Genomic DNA, 16,805 nt, shown 5'->3' with positions numbered 1-16,805 from the left:
GTAAACAATTCCAAGTAAACGTTAGTTCATTAGTGGGCGGGAGACAGATTGGACTAGACACATAGACGGCCGTTTTCTGAGAATGGGCCCGGGCCGCAGGTATCATTTGCTATTTTGGGAAAGTAATGTAAGTATTTTACCCAAAGGGTAAAACGGGGCCCTATTACTAAGACTTCGCTGTCCGTCCGTCCGTCCGTCCGTCCGTCTGTCACCAGGCTGTATCTCACGAACCGTGATAGCTAGACAGTTGAAATTTTCACAGATGATGTATTTCTGTTGCCGCTATAACAACAAATACTAAAAACAGAATAAAATAAAGATTTAAATGGGGCTCCCATACAACAAACGTGATTTTTGACCAAAGTTAAGCAACGTCAGGAGTGGTCAGTACTTGGATGGGTGACCGTTTTTTTTTTTGCTTTTTTTTTGTTTTTTTTTTTTGCATTATGGTACGGAACCCTTCGTGCGCGAGTCCGACTCGCACTTGCCCGGTTTTTCATACCTAATTCAGTTTACCCTTCTGTCGATCATCCATTTATAGATAGGTACCCTAACGTCATTTATAAAGTCAGCGCTATAAGTTCATTCAGCATATTAGTAATGAATATTAGGACTATGGTGCCAAAGGTGTTTAATGACCTCTAATAGTTTTCTAAATACCTACTTACTTCTTCACAGTACTGAATATACAGTGTGGCCAAAAAATAAGTGCAATGCACCCTGTAAATATATTTACCCCAAATAAGAGTCTTAGAAAAACAAAATTAACGTAACCAAAATAATTCTATATTAAATCGTGATTAAATCCCACTCACCATTTACAGTCGGTGAAAACAAATTTGGCTGTTTCATACATCTGGGTGATGTGATGCCACCAAGTACTCGTAATTTCGGTTTACCCTTGAATTGCCGACAGACATTTCATCGAAAGTTATTTCGAAGACAACGTTTCAAGTATTTTCATTTCATCGACAAGTCATTGCGTCGAAGAATTGATACTAGTAAATTTACATCGGGGACTTTTAATTGGCACTCGAGTTATTTCGTATATAGTTTATACCGTGGTATTTCTTTACGGGTTTTCTTATTTCATTTTGGATTGCATTTAATAAAATTTATTACGCATAAAATTATTTCAATTTGTAATATTTGACTTTGATAGCCGTTCGTTTCTATGTGGGGTCGCAGTTCTAACTTAACCTAAACCTACTTTGAAAGCCGTTCGTTTCTGTGTGGGATCGCAGTTCTAACCTACCCTAAACCTACTTTGAAAGCCGTTGGTTTCTGTGTGGGGTCGCAGTTCTAACCTAACCTAAACCTACTTTGAAAGCCGTTCGTTTCTGTGTGGGGTCGTAGTTCTAACCTAACCTAAACCTACTTTGAAAGCCGTTCGTTTCTGTGTGGGGTTGCAGTTCTAACCTAACCTAAACCTACTTTGAAAGCCGTTCGTTTCTGTGTGGGGTCGCAGTTCTAACCTAACCTAAACCTACTTTGAAAGCCGTTCGTTTCTGTGTGGGGTCGCAGTTCTAACCTAACCTAAACCTACTTTGAAAGCCGTTCGTTTCTGTGTGGGGTCGCAGTTCTAACCTAACCTAAACCTACTTTGAAAGCCGTTCGTTTCTGTGTGGGGTCGCAGTTCTAACCTAACCTAAACCTACTTTGAAAGCCGTTCGTTTCTGTGTGGGGTCGCAGTTCTAACCTAACCTAAACCTACTTTGATAGCCGTTCGTTTCTGTGTGGGATCGCAGTTCTAACCTAACCGAAACCTAAAATTCTTACAACAGAAAAATGTATAAATGTACGACATAAGAATGTATTAAAGTAATACGTCGAACAAATGAATTGCAATGTTTAGTAGTTGTGCCAATTAAAATAATTTGAAATGAATCAGCGATCAAGTAATATTCGTTGAATAGTATTTCTACGCAGTAAGAAAAATTGAAATAAATAGTATATGAAACAAAATAACGCCAAACAATATTACTAGTACTAACGTTTCGATGAATCGTTGTCGATGAAATAATATTCGATGAAAAGTTTGTCGGCAAAACAAGGGTACACCGTAATTTCTATGGGACAGCCAATATTTTTTTCGCAATTTTGGCATTGGTCCCATAATAAAAGTTTTTTAGTATGACCACGTATGACCTATAAAGTCACTACGCCATACTGTGGGTGGTGGTTAAAATTTCATCCTGTAGGTATTATTGCAAACTTCGACAGAATTCTTAAAGATGGTTCAATTCTCTAGGTTCCTTTTATTTGCTATGTCACGTATAAACCATGTCATACTACTTGACGTAGCGTATGACAACGTATTGTTGGGAGAATATTTCCATGATATCCGAATCGAATTTAGGTCACCGAACAGACTGGAAATAGCTTGAATATTATAGAGAGAGAATATTTGTTAAAGTGCGCTTTTGAAGGATTTTGTATTATTTCGGATACTCGTATGGATTTGCGAGTTTGCATTTTATATGCTTTTTTACTTTTTTAGTGATCCGTATCCACTAGCCCCCCAAACTCAACCATGTTAAGGACGACTCACGCTAGACCGGGCCGTGCGTGGGCCGGGTCGTCAGTCATGTCATTTTCTATGACGGCTGATCGGTCATCACGTGGTGCTTTGCATAGAAAAAGCAGCGCTCCACCCCGCCCGGGCCCGGTCTAACGTGTCATCCATTAGTTGGCTAACTTGTCTAACTTCAAACTTTTCCAGTTTGTTATAACTTCCAAGGTATAATGTTGAGAATAGGCTTCTCCTAACTTCTTATTATATCTTATTCATAAATTTATGTCTGTTGCAGTCAAAAGTGTGAACTGGTCAAAAGAACTTTTAACCGACAAAAACAGGCAAAACTGCTTTTGACTGAGCATGTTGGTCAAAAGTAGTTTTACCTGAAAATCATACCTATTTCTGGCAGCAGTTTCGTTTTTAGGGCGTAGCAATAAAAATAACCCTAACCTACCTATCTCTGGGAACAGTTTCGTTTTTTGGGCGTAGCAAAAAAAAAATAACCCTAACCTACCTATCTCTGCGAGTACTTTTGACTGATAGTAACAGTCACAATTACTATTAACCAATGATTTTCAGGTGAAACTACTTTTGACCAACATGCTCAATCAAAAGCAGTTTTGCCTGTTTTTGTCGGTTAAAAGTTCTTTTGACCAGTTCAGTTAGTTTGCACCTTCGAATATTCGAAAATAGTTATTTGTTTTACAAGGGGGCAAAGTTGTTGTTTAACCGCTCGTGCTAATATTGATACCCGAGCAAGCGAAAGATTCCAAAATTGAACCACGAGCGTAGCGAGTGGTTCGAAAAATGGAATCTTGAGCGTTGCGAGGGTTTCAAAGCACGAGGGTTAAACAAAATTTGCCCCCGAGTGAAACACAAAATTTTTCACCACACCAACCCGAAGCAAATATTAAATGTAAAATATCAAACACAATCAAACCAAATCAAATCCAAATGAATGTTATTAAATACTAGCTGTTGCCCGCGACTTCGTCCGCGTGGAATCTTATCTTCAACATTTTACATCTTTAGTACCTATAATTTTCATATCCAAGCAATGTCGAAATTAAGTATTTTTCTTTTTTAGCAAGTTGTATGAAGTTTTAAGTCAAGTGGATTTTGATGTTGGTTGCTGAAATTACTTTTTTTGTATTCTCATAATAGGTACCTATGCCCTTATATAAAGATTCAAGTTCGGCACTCACAAAATATCTGATCTCAATACATACTTTCAACCCCTTTCTCACCACCTTGGGGGATGATTTTAAAAATGCTTGAATTAGTTTTCATGTTTTTTAATTTAATACCTTTTTTTTGCAAAAAGTTCAAGTTCCTAGCTTAAAATTAAATTTACACCCCAAGACGAACTTTCATCCCCTTTTTAACCCCCTTAGGGCTTGAATTTCCAAAAACGTTGCAATTACTTTTTTTGTAATCGACTAATTATGTCTTTCTAAGAAGTTTCAAAGCATTTGTAATGGATTCAAACTTTGAACCCCATTTTAACCCTGCTAGGGGATGAATTTTACAAATCGCTGAAATCACTTTTATTGTCATCTAATAATATCCCCAAATACAAAGATTCAAATCCCGCGCTCGAAAAAATGTATGATATCCATACAAACTTTCAACCTCGTTTTCACCACCATAGGGGATGAATTTTCAAAAACGCTGATATTAGTCTTCTTGCATTTTAATTTAAAACGTTTTTACAAAGTTTCAAGTTCCTTGCTTAAAATAAAATTTGCACCCGCAGACGAACTTTCATCCCCTTTTTAGCCCCCTTAGGGGTTTAAATTCCAAAAACGTTGCAATTACTTTTTTTTTGTAATCGGCTATTATGCCTTCCTAAGAAGTTTCAAAACCATTTGTAATGGATTCAAACTTTCAACCCCTTTTTAACCATGTTAGGGGATGAAATTTACAAAACTCTGAAATTACTTTTCCTGTCTTCTAATAATATCCCTAAATACAAAGATTCAAGTCACACGAAAAAATGTTTGATATCCATACAAACTTTCAACCCCTTTTTCACCACCTTAGGGGATGAATTTTCAAAAACGCTGAAATTAGTTTTTTGTATTTTAATAATATATCTTTTAACGAAGTTTCAAATTCCTAGCTCAAAAGAAAACTTTAACCCCATACAAACATTCATCCCCTTTTTAACCCTGTTAGGGGATGAATTTTACAAAACGCTGAAATTACTTTTCCTGTCTTCTAATAATATCCCTAAATACAAAGATTCAAGTCCACCACTTGAATTTTTTTTTGATATCCATACAAACTTTCAACCCCTTTTTCACCACCTTAGGGGATGAATTTTCAAAAACGCTGAAATTAGTTTTCTTGTATTTTAATAATATATTCTTTTACGAAGTTTCAAATTCCTAGCTTAAAAGAAAACTTTAACCCCATACAAACTTTCATCCCCTTTTTAACCCCCATAAGGGTTGAATTTCTCAAAATCGCTTCTTATCTCTTGTACACTTTATAAATGCAATCTAGTGTGCAAATTTCAACTTTCTGGCTTTTGTAGTTTCGGCTCTGCGTTGATGAATCAGTCAGTCAGTCAGTCAGTCAGTCAGTCAGTCAGGACACTTGCATTTATATATATAGATTTATCATCCAAAATCATCATTTAAAAGTCAATTCTACCAGCAAGCATAAGAAAAAAACTCAAAATTTGCATTTGATTACTTTGCCTCACATGTGGATAAAATGCAACTTTGCTATTCCTTTTTGAAGTGCAAAGTAGCTCTTTCCGGGCTGGTGTGGTGAAAATATACTTTTCTCTAACATGCAATGAAATATTGATGTTATGTTCCTTATAATAGGCTGCGAAGTATGACGTTTCAGGTGCGGCTAGGACAAAAGGTCGTTAATGGAATTTCATACACATCTTGCAGGCCTAGGCCGGTAAAGTCCTCTTTTTTTAATTTTCATTTCACAGATATTTGTGACACAGCATCGTGGCATTCATCCATAAAAAAAACTAGAGGCAGTATTTGCTTTATGGTTCGTAATGACACTCTGCCACTACGCCTATAAAAAAAAAAACAAAAAACAATGTTTGCTATAATTTGCAGTTTTATTTGTATAAAATCAACATGAACTTAATAAATAATACATTATATAATTTTAAATTATAAATTTAACTACACAAATAAAAACATTTAAAATATTTCATCTAAACGTTAGCGGTAAAAAGGTCTACTCAAACACGCGTAGTTATATTTTTTAAATTGTTATGGAGGTAAAGTTGAAAAATATTCATTCTGTTTTATTGGATTTATGGTGCGTTGTTGATTTTTTGACTTTAATATGAGTTCCGACGAAATAATGAAATTAATATTAATTGTAATCGTAGGTGTTGGAATTGGCAGCGTAAGCAGAATTGATTTTAAATAACTTGCTGCCTCTGCCGCCAAGTCAAAGACGAAGTATGTATATGGTTGCTTATGGCAATTTTATTATTTGAGAAACTAAGAAAAATGGCTTACAGTTTATTAGAAACAGTTTTGTGGCATATTTTAAATGAACGTAACTACAAATTCGTCAACACTGTGGAAATTATACTTATTTACTCCATGCATAAAGCAACGATGTATGTGAAACATGATATCAACATGAAAGACTATGTAAACTTATGTGACGAAAACGGCAGTCAGACGGATACAAGGCGAAAAAATCAAAGATACATGAAAGTATACAGTAAAAATACACGACTCGTGTAAAACATACGCGTGATAATGATATAGGTACGTGTTGGTTATATTTTGGGTGTAGTTTACTTTTAGTTTTTTCTATAAATAAAACTTGGGTTTCGTGGATTTTTTATTTTATTTATTTCATTGCATGTTTGAGAAAAGCACTATACATACCTCGGCGGGAAATGGGGTTGCCCGCGCTCAGACCTATCTGGCCTCGCTTCGCTCGGCCGTCTATATGTCTTCGGCCGGCAACCCCTTTCGTCCCGGCCTCTGTAGTAATGTAAATGTACACCGAAAATATAACCAACACGTACCTATATCATTATCACGCGTATGTTTTACACGAGTCGTGTATTTTTACTGTATACTTTCATGTATCTTTGATTTTTTCGCCTTGTATCCGTCTGACTGCCGTTTTCGTCACATAAGTTTACATAGTCTTTCATGTTGATATCATGTTTCACATACATCGTTGCTTTATGCATGGAGTAAATAAGTATAATTTCCACAGTGTTGACGAATTTGTAGTTACGTTCATTTAAAATATGCCACAAAACTGTTTCTAATAAACTGTAAGCCATTTTTCTTAGTTTCTCAAATAATAAAATTGCCATAAGCAACCATATACATACTTCGTCTTTGACTTGGCGGCAGAGGCAGCAAGTTATTTAAAATCAATTCTGCTTACGCTGCCAATTCCAACACCTACGATTACAATTAATATTAATTTCATTATTTCGTCGGAACTCATATTAAAGTCAAAAAATCAACAACGCACCATAAATCCAATAAAACAGAATGAATATTTTTCAACTTTACCTCCATAACAATTTAAAAAATATAACTACGCGTGTTTGAGTAGACCTTTTTACCGCTAACGTTTAGATGAAATATTTTAAATGTTTTTATTTGTGTAGTTAAATTTATAATTTAAAATTATATAATGTATTATTTATTAAGTTCATGTTGATTTTATACAAATAAAACTGCAAATTATAGCAAACATTGTTTTTTGTTTTTTTTTTTTATAGGCGTAGTGGCAGAGTGTCATTACGAACCATAAAGCAAATACTGCCTCTAGTTTTTTTTATGGATGAATGCCACGATGCTGTGTCACAAATATCTGTGAAATGAAAATTAAAAAAAGAGGACTTTACCGGCCTAGGCCTGCAAGATGTGTATGAAATTCCATTAACGACCTTTTGTCCTAGCCGCACCTGAAACGTCATACTTCGCAGCCTATTATAAGGAACATAACATCAATATTTCATTGCATGTTAGAGAAAAGTATATTTTCACCACACCAGCCCGGAAAGAGCTACTTTGCACTTCAAAAAGGAATAGCAAAGTTGCATTTTATCCACATGTGAGGCAAAGTAATCAAATGCAAATTTTGAGTTTTTTTCTTATGCTTGCTGGTAGAATTGACTTTTAAATGATGATTTTGGATGATAAATCTATATATATAAATGCAAGTGTCCTGACTGACTGACTGACTGACTGACTGACTGACTGATTCATCAACGCAGAGCCGAAACTACAAAAGCCAGAAAGTTGAAATTTGCACACTAGATTGCATTTATAAAGTGTACAAGAGATAAGAAGCGATTTTGAGAAATTCAACCCTTATGGGGGTTAAAAAGGGGATGAAAGTTTGTATGGGGTTAAAGTTTTCTTTTAAGCTAGGAATTTGAAACTTCGTAAAAGAATATATTATTAAAATACAAGAAAACTAATTTCAGCGTTTTTGAAAATTCATCCCCTAAGGTGGTGAAAAAGGGGTTGAAAGTTTGTATGGATATCAAAAAAAAATTCAAGTGGTGGACTTGAATCTTTGTATTTAGGGATATTATTAGAAGACAGGAAAAGTAATTTCAGCGTTTTGTAAAATTCATCCCCTAACAGGGTTAAAAAGGGGATGAATGTTTGTATGGGGTTAAAGTTTTCTTTTGAGCTAGGAATTTGAAACTTCGTTAAAAGATATATTATTAAAATACAAAAAACTAATTTCAGCGTTTTTGAAAATTCATCCCCTAAGGTTTTGAAAAAGGGGTTGAAAGTTTGTATGGATATCAAACATTTTTTCGTGTGACTTGAATCTTTGTATTTAGGGATATTATTAGAAGACAGGAAAAGTAATTTCAGAGTTTTGTAAATTTCATCCCCTAACATGGTTAAAAAGGGGTTGAAAGTTTGAATCCATTACAAATGGTTTTGAAACTTCTTAGGAAGGCATAATAGCCGATTACAAAAAAAAAGTAATTGCAACGTTTTTGGAATTTAAACCCCTAAGGGGGCTAAAAAGGGGATGAAAGTTCGTCTGCGGCAACGGCAGTCAGACGGATACAAGGCGAAAAAATCAAAGATACATGAAAGTATACAGTAAAAATACACGACTCGTGTAAAACATACGCGTGATAATGATATAGGTACGTGTTGGTTATATTTTCGGTGTACATTTACATTACTACAGAGGCCGGGACGAAAGGGGTTGCCGGCCGAAGACATATAGACGGCCGAGCGAAGCGAGGCCAGATAGGTCTGAGCGCGGGCAACCCCATTTCCCGCCGAGGTATGTATAGTGCTTTTCTCAAACATGCAATGAAATAAATAAAATAAAAAATCCACGAAACCCAAGTTTTATTTATAGAAAAAACTAAAAGTAAACTACACCCAAAATATAACCAACACGTACCTATATCATTATCACGCGTATGTTTTACACGAGTCGTGTATTTTTACTGTATACTTTCATGTATCTTTGATTTTTTCGCCTTGTATCCGTCTGACTGCCGTTTTCGTCACATAAGTTTACATAGTCTTTCATGTTGATATCATGTTTCACATACATCGTTGCTTTATGCATGGAGTAAATAAGTATAATTTCCACAGTGTTGACGAATTTGTAGTTACGTTCATTTAAAATATGCCACAAAACTGTTTCTAATAAACTGTAAGCCATTTTTCTTAGTTTCTCAAATAATAAAATTGCCATAAGCAACCATATACATACTTCGTCTTTGACTTGGCGGCAGAGGCAGCAAGTTATTTAAAATCAATTCTGCTTACGCTGCCAATTCCAACACCTACGATTACAATTAATATTAATTTCATTATTTCGTCGGAACTCATATTAAAGTCAAAAAATCAACAACGCACCATAAATCCAATAAAACAGAATGAATATTTTTCAACTTTACCTCCATAACAATTTAAAAAATATAACTAAGCGTGTTTGAGTAGACCTTTTTACCGCTAACGTTTAGATGAAATATTTTAAATGTTTTTATTTGTGTAGTTAAATTTATAATTTAAAATTATAAAATTATATAATGTATTATTTATTAAGTTCATGTTGATTTTATACAAATAAAACTGCAAATTATAGCAAACATTATTTTTTGGTTTTTTTTTTTATAGGCGTAGTGGCAGAGTGTGATTACGAACCATAAAGCAAATACTGCCTCAAGTTTTTTTTAATGGATGAATGCCACGATGATGTGTCACAAATATCTGTGAAATGAAAATTAAAAAAGAGGACTTTGCCGGCCTAGGCCTGCAAGATGTGTATGAAATTCCATTAACGACCTTTTGTCCTAGCCGCACCTGAAACGTCATACTTCGCAGCCTATTATAAGGAACATAACATCAATATTTCATTGCATGTTTGAGAAAATATTATTACGAACGTCAGAACGTCTTTCAATATAGTAGACCGTCTAGGTCTATATATGTACCTACTATTATGTAGGTGTTACGTACGGGTGTACCTAGCTAGTAGATATTAACCAAGTTTATTTTGATCATTAAACTTGTATGACGTTTCTGGATCAATGTGGAAAGTTGGCGAGGAAAGCAATTAACCTGAAATAACTACTTGTTTCTAACTTTCTGTTTTTTGGTAGTTCGTTACGGCGAAAAGCTTTGTATTTAGGTTTTTAGGATGAAGCCGCAGTCCTGTTGTTAGCAGTGAAGTGTAGTTCAAAGGACTGAAAAGAAATGTAAAAAAATGTAGTACACAAACGGCCCTATTCGAACTTTGAGATACGTCAAATATTACGGCTAGATACGAACTTGTGTCTAAAGTGACTTTACTTCAATTGATAACGCCACTTTTGACACTAACATATCGAATCAATATCGTATCTAGCCGTCATATTTGACGTATCTTAAAGTTCGAATCTGGCTAAAAGGCTAAATTTTGGCCCTAATAGTAATGGGTAGTGTGATTTATTTACAATTTCATTTATTATATTTTCTGAGAGCTTGCTACTAAAAATAGTCGGTTTATCTGTATATAAAGTTATAACCTACAAAAAATATTTGAGTTGCAATTCGTAATATCAAATTTTAAGAGTTTTTTTATACCCAGTCAGTCCCTATACCATCTATCACTCAATTATAAATAATAACTATAGTATTTTATTGCCAGAGTCACAAAACTAGGTCAAATGTAATTTCGCGTTTTAAAACCCTGTAAAATAGGGTTGCCCTAACGCGATTCGGTCACGACGCGAATTCGTGCTGTCACGTTTTTAATTAATATACGAGGGCAGGGTGCGGACACACGCGTGACCTATCCTGCCCTTTATTCTTAACTCTTACCGACCATTACGTTTATGAAACCAATATAACCATAACCTAGAGACCAGTAACAGTTATACGTGATCAGAGACCACACTTGCACTGGACAGTTGAGACGAATGGTTTGTGAGCAATCAGAATATCGGCCCCGTGACATTATATGATATTCATCAATTAGCAATACAGCTAGCCCTACCCCGGGTAACAAAATGTACGTTTGACATCAAAGGTTGCTTTTGATGACAATTGTGTTACGACAAAGCTTTGTTTTCGATGTTCCGAACATATAGCTACTTTCCTTTGTGTTAATCATGTCCGTAATCGGATTTGCACAAATTAATTAGATCTATCTATAGTTCCAATTTTTTATCGAGAAAGAATTTATTCCTTATTGTCTAAATAAAGAATCTATACCTATATCAAAATATAACTTTATTTCAAGTAAGAATCAATATAAATGTTGTATAAAAACTTATAAACTAAAATTATACTAAATTAATATAAATAAAACCTAAACTACAATAAAAAGTCGCCCCTCGGCAAGGTACCGTAGACGCTGTGTACTTCTAATACTTCTCAACTTCTGGCCATATTTAAAGATTCCATTCTTATTGTGGCTGCAGCAGCATTTCTGATGCAGTTACGAGTACTGTTAATCAATTGATATGGATTACCCATAATCATTAATTCAGCTACTTGCCTACCCATCATCTCAACCCTATTATAACTCTATATTTGTATACGAGTTCAGAACGTTAGACCACAGTTGTTGCACTATGTCGTGTACCTGAACTAAAATTAACTTTTATTTTACTATGATCTAGTATAACACCCAGCGTAGTCTTGATTAAAACCACAAAATATTAATATTCAGAACGTTTCGCAAAGGCGTGTTCTCGGTTTTACATAAATGTATGTCAGTAACGCAGTTAAGAGTATTTATATCACAGTATAAAACATGTTGACACTCAATTAGACGCTAGTCAGGGGTTAATCTTATCCTAACTAATGACAAGTAGGTGAGGTCACACACGGCGACATTTTACAGCGAAGGCCGCGACTATCGCACCGCACACCTAAATAAGAGCTGTTTCCCACTGACGTCCAGTTTTTTGCGGGTACGGTTTTTTGCAGGATCCAGTTTTCTGTAGTATGCATGCAGGATCCCGCAAACAGAATCCCCGTGTAAAAGTTACTATATTGGCACCTATACCTACTACTAAAACGGGATCCTGCAAAAAACCGTACCTGCAAAAAAACCGGACGTCAGTGAGAAACAGCTCTAAACACGATTCTGCATTGATACAGCCTCCAATATAGTATCGATACAGTCGGCCTGTCTCAGCCTGCACAGTAGAGGCACCCCATGGACGATGGTCAGTCAACAAACCCAAAATAATTGCTTTCCATGAGAGTCCTTATGCTGCTTCAGAACCATTCTCTGATTGAAACGTTCCTTATTCACATGAAGCATGAGGATTGAGGACAAGGGTCCTGGTCATCCATTGAGAAGGCTCAATAGATAGCCACATTTATCTTCTACTTTTACACCAATTCAAAACGAGAGTGAATGGACCAAAGTTAACTTTTTTTAGCTTTTTACTGTATTGCTTTTACTGTATTGTAAAAATAAGAATAACCTATATATGTGCGGTGATCGTTTGTGCCTTTGTGAAAGCATCATGATGAGAAATCTGTTTCATTTAATTTGGCCATAAGGCATCAACCGGTTGCTACGAAACTTCGTCAAGGCTACGGTGTCAATTGCTACGTCGTAGTGAACGCTACGCATGCGTAGCAAAATGAGGCTCACTTCAATCAAATAAATTCATAATTGGCCGCGGTATTAGTAAAATTTTAATAGGTAACGTAATTTTTTTCTTGCCTATTTGAGTGTCCCACTGCTGGGCAAAGCCCTAATAAATAGGTAACGTAATATCAATTTTATTTTCCATCTCAAAGTAACATTCACGCGCCTTGGTATATTGTAAAATATTGTTAGTGTAATTTTATTTTTTGGAACAAGTATATAATACTTATGTCTACAGGTTTTTCAAAGCTTGTTTACTAATGTTTACGATTATAAGATAATTTTAATATAATAATATTTTATTTTCAGAAATGTTCAAAGAAACAAAAGTCGAATCAATATTTAAAACACTCTACCAAGTCACCATGTTTGTAATATTCGTCAATTGTCTAGAATCATCTTGATTGTTCTCGTAAATCCTACTAATATTTCTCACAAGTAGATCCCAATAAAGTTATTTTCAAACCAGGATAAAAGTATCTACAAATAAGTCAATATGAAAACGCTAAACGAGATTGCTTTTACAGCCTGTCAAACAGGCTAATGTAATTCTTAAGCTTTGAGCATAAAGCTCAATATCGCTTGAAGTGTAATAAAAGCCCGATAAGTCTGCATTTGATCGTAATAAGAATATGTTGAACTTTCATCTGTTATGATCTACGTAACTTTTGTTGTCTTTAATATGGCTATTGTTTTCAAACTAGCTACATTTCTTATCATTATAATATTTATAATTAAGTACCCCGTAGTCAAAACAAAGTAATAAAAACCAATCTTTATATTAATATAATCGTCCCACGACTGGGCTCAGATTGGGTCAGACCTCCTCGCAATTATTAGGGATTGGGCTATAGACCCCACGCTAGACAGACGGCGCGATTCGGGGAATGAATTAGAGATTCACTAGATATAAAATAGTAAAGATATAAATGTATTATCTTTACTATTTCATATCTAGTGAATCTCTAATTCATTTGCCAAATCGCGCCGTAAGACCAAATTGCCATATTTTAGCCTTTGCTGTCATATTTAACGATCAGTGCATTAGTTGCCCTTTGATGCATTTCGTCCAAAAACTTCTAAATGTATACTTTTTAATATAAAAAGATGTTTATTTACTAATGACGCCCTGCGCTATTGATGAGCTATTACAGTTCTAAGCACTTATTTAGTAGGTTCTGTACCATGTTAATGACCAATTTAATCGCAATTTTATTCTATTACTAACTGAAAACAAGCATAAAGGTCAAAGGCGAGTCAATTATGCTTAGAATTAAAAAAAAAGTGATATTGTGACGAAACAGTTACTGGTCTTTTTTAGTCTCAAATTTTGTTTCATGTGATTATCTACATAATTAATTCAGAGCCCATTTAACTCGCTCTGAACAATAACACGTTTAAATTACTTTGACAAAGCAACATATCTAATATTTTATAAAACGGACATTCTATACATGCCATCATACACAAGATTTCAATCAAAGAAATGACAATTCAATATGGATATAAGTGCGTCGGGCTCGCTAGGTCCATGTGGCTGCGCTGAAGAAAGAGCAAGCGCACGCAACGAATACAATTGCTATATCATTTTGGTACGTCAAATGAGCATAAGGAAATAAACCCCCGAAAAGCCGGCTTAATTAATTATAACAGCGATAAATCTCACCGACCTAAATTATCCGAGTAGATACTTGATGGCCCCGGCAATATCAGGAACGCGGCGATAATCGCAAACGCGTACATCCTCAAAAGTTCACTAAAGTTCCCAAAACACTGTTAAAGTTAAATAAAACCGGCCACTTTTCAAGCTAAAGTTACTCCCATCGAAGATTCAAACGTAAACACGCGAGGGAATCAAAACATGATAGCACATGTCAAGCCACGTGGGCTGTCAAGCGCGTGGAACCCGTTTAGATTGGGAGAACGTGTGGCCACTACGCCGCCGGCCGAGCGACTGACTCGGCTGACGGGCTCACCCCTTCGCCTACATTGGTCACGGCTCGCGAGCCCATCAATTTCCTCTGACGTTTCAATGAAACCTTCCTTCCCTGGAGATTGCTAGTTTGAGACATAATTATCCACGTAGAAAATATTTTTTTGGCTTTAATTAACGTCAAAGATATTTTTCAGCTGCGGCTGTATTTATATAAGTCACTAAATTATAATTGGATAGGTATAATCTAAATTCTAGGAGTTGTATTTTTCTAAGTATCTAGTTATTTTCTTCTGAGAAATTAAAGCTACCTCGTTTTTCTGTATTTTATTCTCATTTCAAAGTTTATTTTGATAACTTTCAAATTATGTATGCATAATCGGTAAACACATTAAATTGTACTGGACGTGCATTAATATTTATTCATTTAAAACTGTTTTATATCAAAGAGAAATATTAATTCTAAAGATCTTCAAATTATACATATTAAATAATTCGCTTTCATACTAACATTATTGTTAGGTAGGTACGTACTCGCTTTAATTTTAGTCGATTATCGCTCGACATGTTTCACCACATGACATTCGAAATACCTGGCTCTCACGGGAGTTATATTATTCATAATCATTAAACTAGACTTTATAAATGTGTCTTCATTTTGTGCAAAGTTTAACATACGCAAGGTTTTTAAATAATAAGCATAAAAATCTAAGTACATGCCTTATACAATAATGTATATCTGTAATAGTAGCGGCACCTTACTACTTATACTATGAATAATTATAATTTCATCTCCTCACATCAGTCGAAATTTGTATGAAACAGCCAAATTTTTTTTCGCAATTTAGGCATTGGTCCCATAATAAAAGTTATTCAGTGTGACCTATAAATTTAATACGCAGCAGGATAAATTTTCAGCCTGTATGTGGTACTGGTATCTTATTGGCTTTCGTATTGCGCGCTCGCTCGCTTACAGCTCGCGCGCACAATATCGCCTCGTAAATATATACTTATTTTTTTCTTTCTGTGTATCCTCAAAAAATTGCCCCCAACACGCACGAGACTTTGGTATTGAGCTTACTCTGAACTGAGCTCCTCGGGAAATACCTGGGCATGGACTGGACAAGCGTGGCTTCATTAAAACCTGTCATTTCAGACGAGGAACGTTTTGTGGTGACGTGGACGTTAGGCGTCGTACCATCGCCCACAACGTTAACTGTTCATGTGTGGACCTTATGCTTTTTGTAATAAGGTCCACCGATGTACAGTTAGGAGTGTTGCTGTTTGTTGCTCGTCTCTGTTCTAAAGTAAATAAATAAAACTCGACATGAAATAATAAAATGCCTACAATATTTTAATCAAAGCGGATAAAATATTAATGTAAACACAATTTTGTTTAACATCGGACGCCTAAACCTAGTAAAGTTAAACCTAGTAGCAAAAATATATTACTCAATTAATATGAATGAAAAATACTTTAAATATTTATTTTATCTTATGATAAACTAACACTAAACATATTTTACTTTCGTTAACTTGCTTAATATATTTTTTTTTACATGCTTAAAATACTGATATTAAGTATAATACATCATATAAAGCAACATATTTTAAATATTAATAAACTTACAAAATAATAAAATCAAAGCAGCTAAAGGTACTCGTAGATAGATAAGATTTATTTGTTGCCACAATAACACACAATATTACACATTATAATCACTTAATGACATTGAAAAACCGGGCAAGTGCGAGTCGGACTCGCGCACGAAGAGTTCCGTACCATAAAGCAAAAAAAAACGAAAAAAAATGCAAAAAGAAAACGGTCACCCATCCAAGTACTGACCACGCCCGACGTTGCTTAACTTTGGTCAAAAATCACGTTTGCTGTATGGGGGCTCCCATACAGCAAACGTGATTTTTGACCAAAGCTAAATTAAATCTTTATTTTATTCTGTTTTTAGTATTTGTTGTTATAGCGGCAACAGAAATACATCATCTGTGAAAATTTCAACTGTCTAGCTATCACGGTTCGTGAGATACAGCCTGGTGACAGACAGACGGACAGACGGACGGACGGACGGACGGACAGCGAAGTCTTAGTAATAGGGTCCCGTTTTACCCTTTGGGTACGGAACCCTAAAAACGAGACAAAATAAATTAACATCACAATAATACAAAATTAATTACAATTAGTTATTCCTGTCTTTATTTTACAAACAAGATATATACTCCAACAAGATATTC

At 35.0% G+C, this 16,805-nt stretch overlaps 1 protein-coding gene across 1 annotated transcript in view; it reads right to left on the bottom strand.

Annotated features, from left to right (window-relative positions):
* Positions 1-14,611, bottom strand: part of LOC134667380 (uncharacterized) — a 63,813-nt gene extending 49,202 nt beyond the window's left edge. The window contains exon 1 of the mRNA XM_063524777.1: positions 14,296-14,611. Coding sequence (XP_063380847.1) covers positions 14,296-14,368 — 73 coding nt within the window. The 5' untranslated portion in view covers positions 14,369-14,611. The remainder of the gene's footprint in view (positions 1-14,295) is intronic.
* Positions 14,612-16,805: the final 2,194 nt, after the last annotated feature.

The sequence above is a fragment of the Cydia fagiglandana genome, chromosome 9 (assembly GCF_963556715.1).
Source record: "Cydia fagiglandana chromosome 9, ilCydFagi1.1, whole genome shotgun sequence".
NCBI classification, from domain to species: domain Eukaryota; kingdom Metazoa; phylum Arthropoda; class Insecta; order Lepidoptera; family Tortricidae; genus Cydia; species Cydia fagiglandana.
Note: the sequence above shows the minus strand (reverse complement) of the source record. Positions and strands in the feature narration are given on the sequence as shown.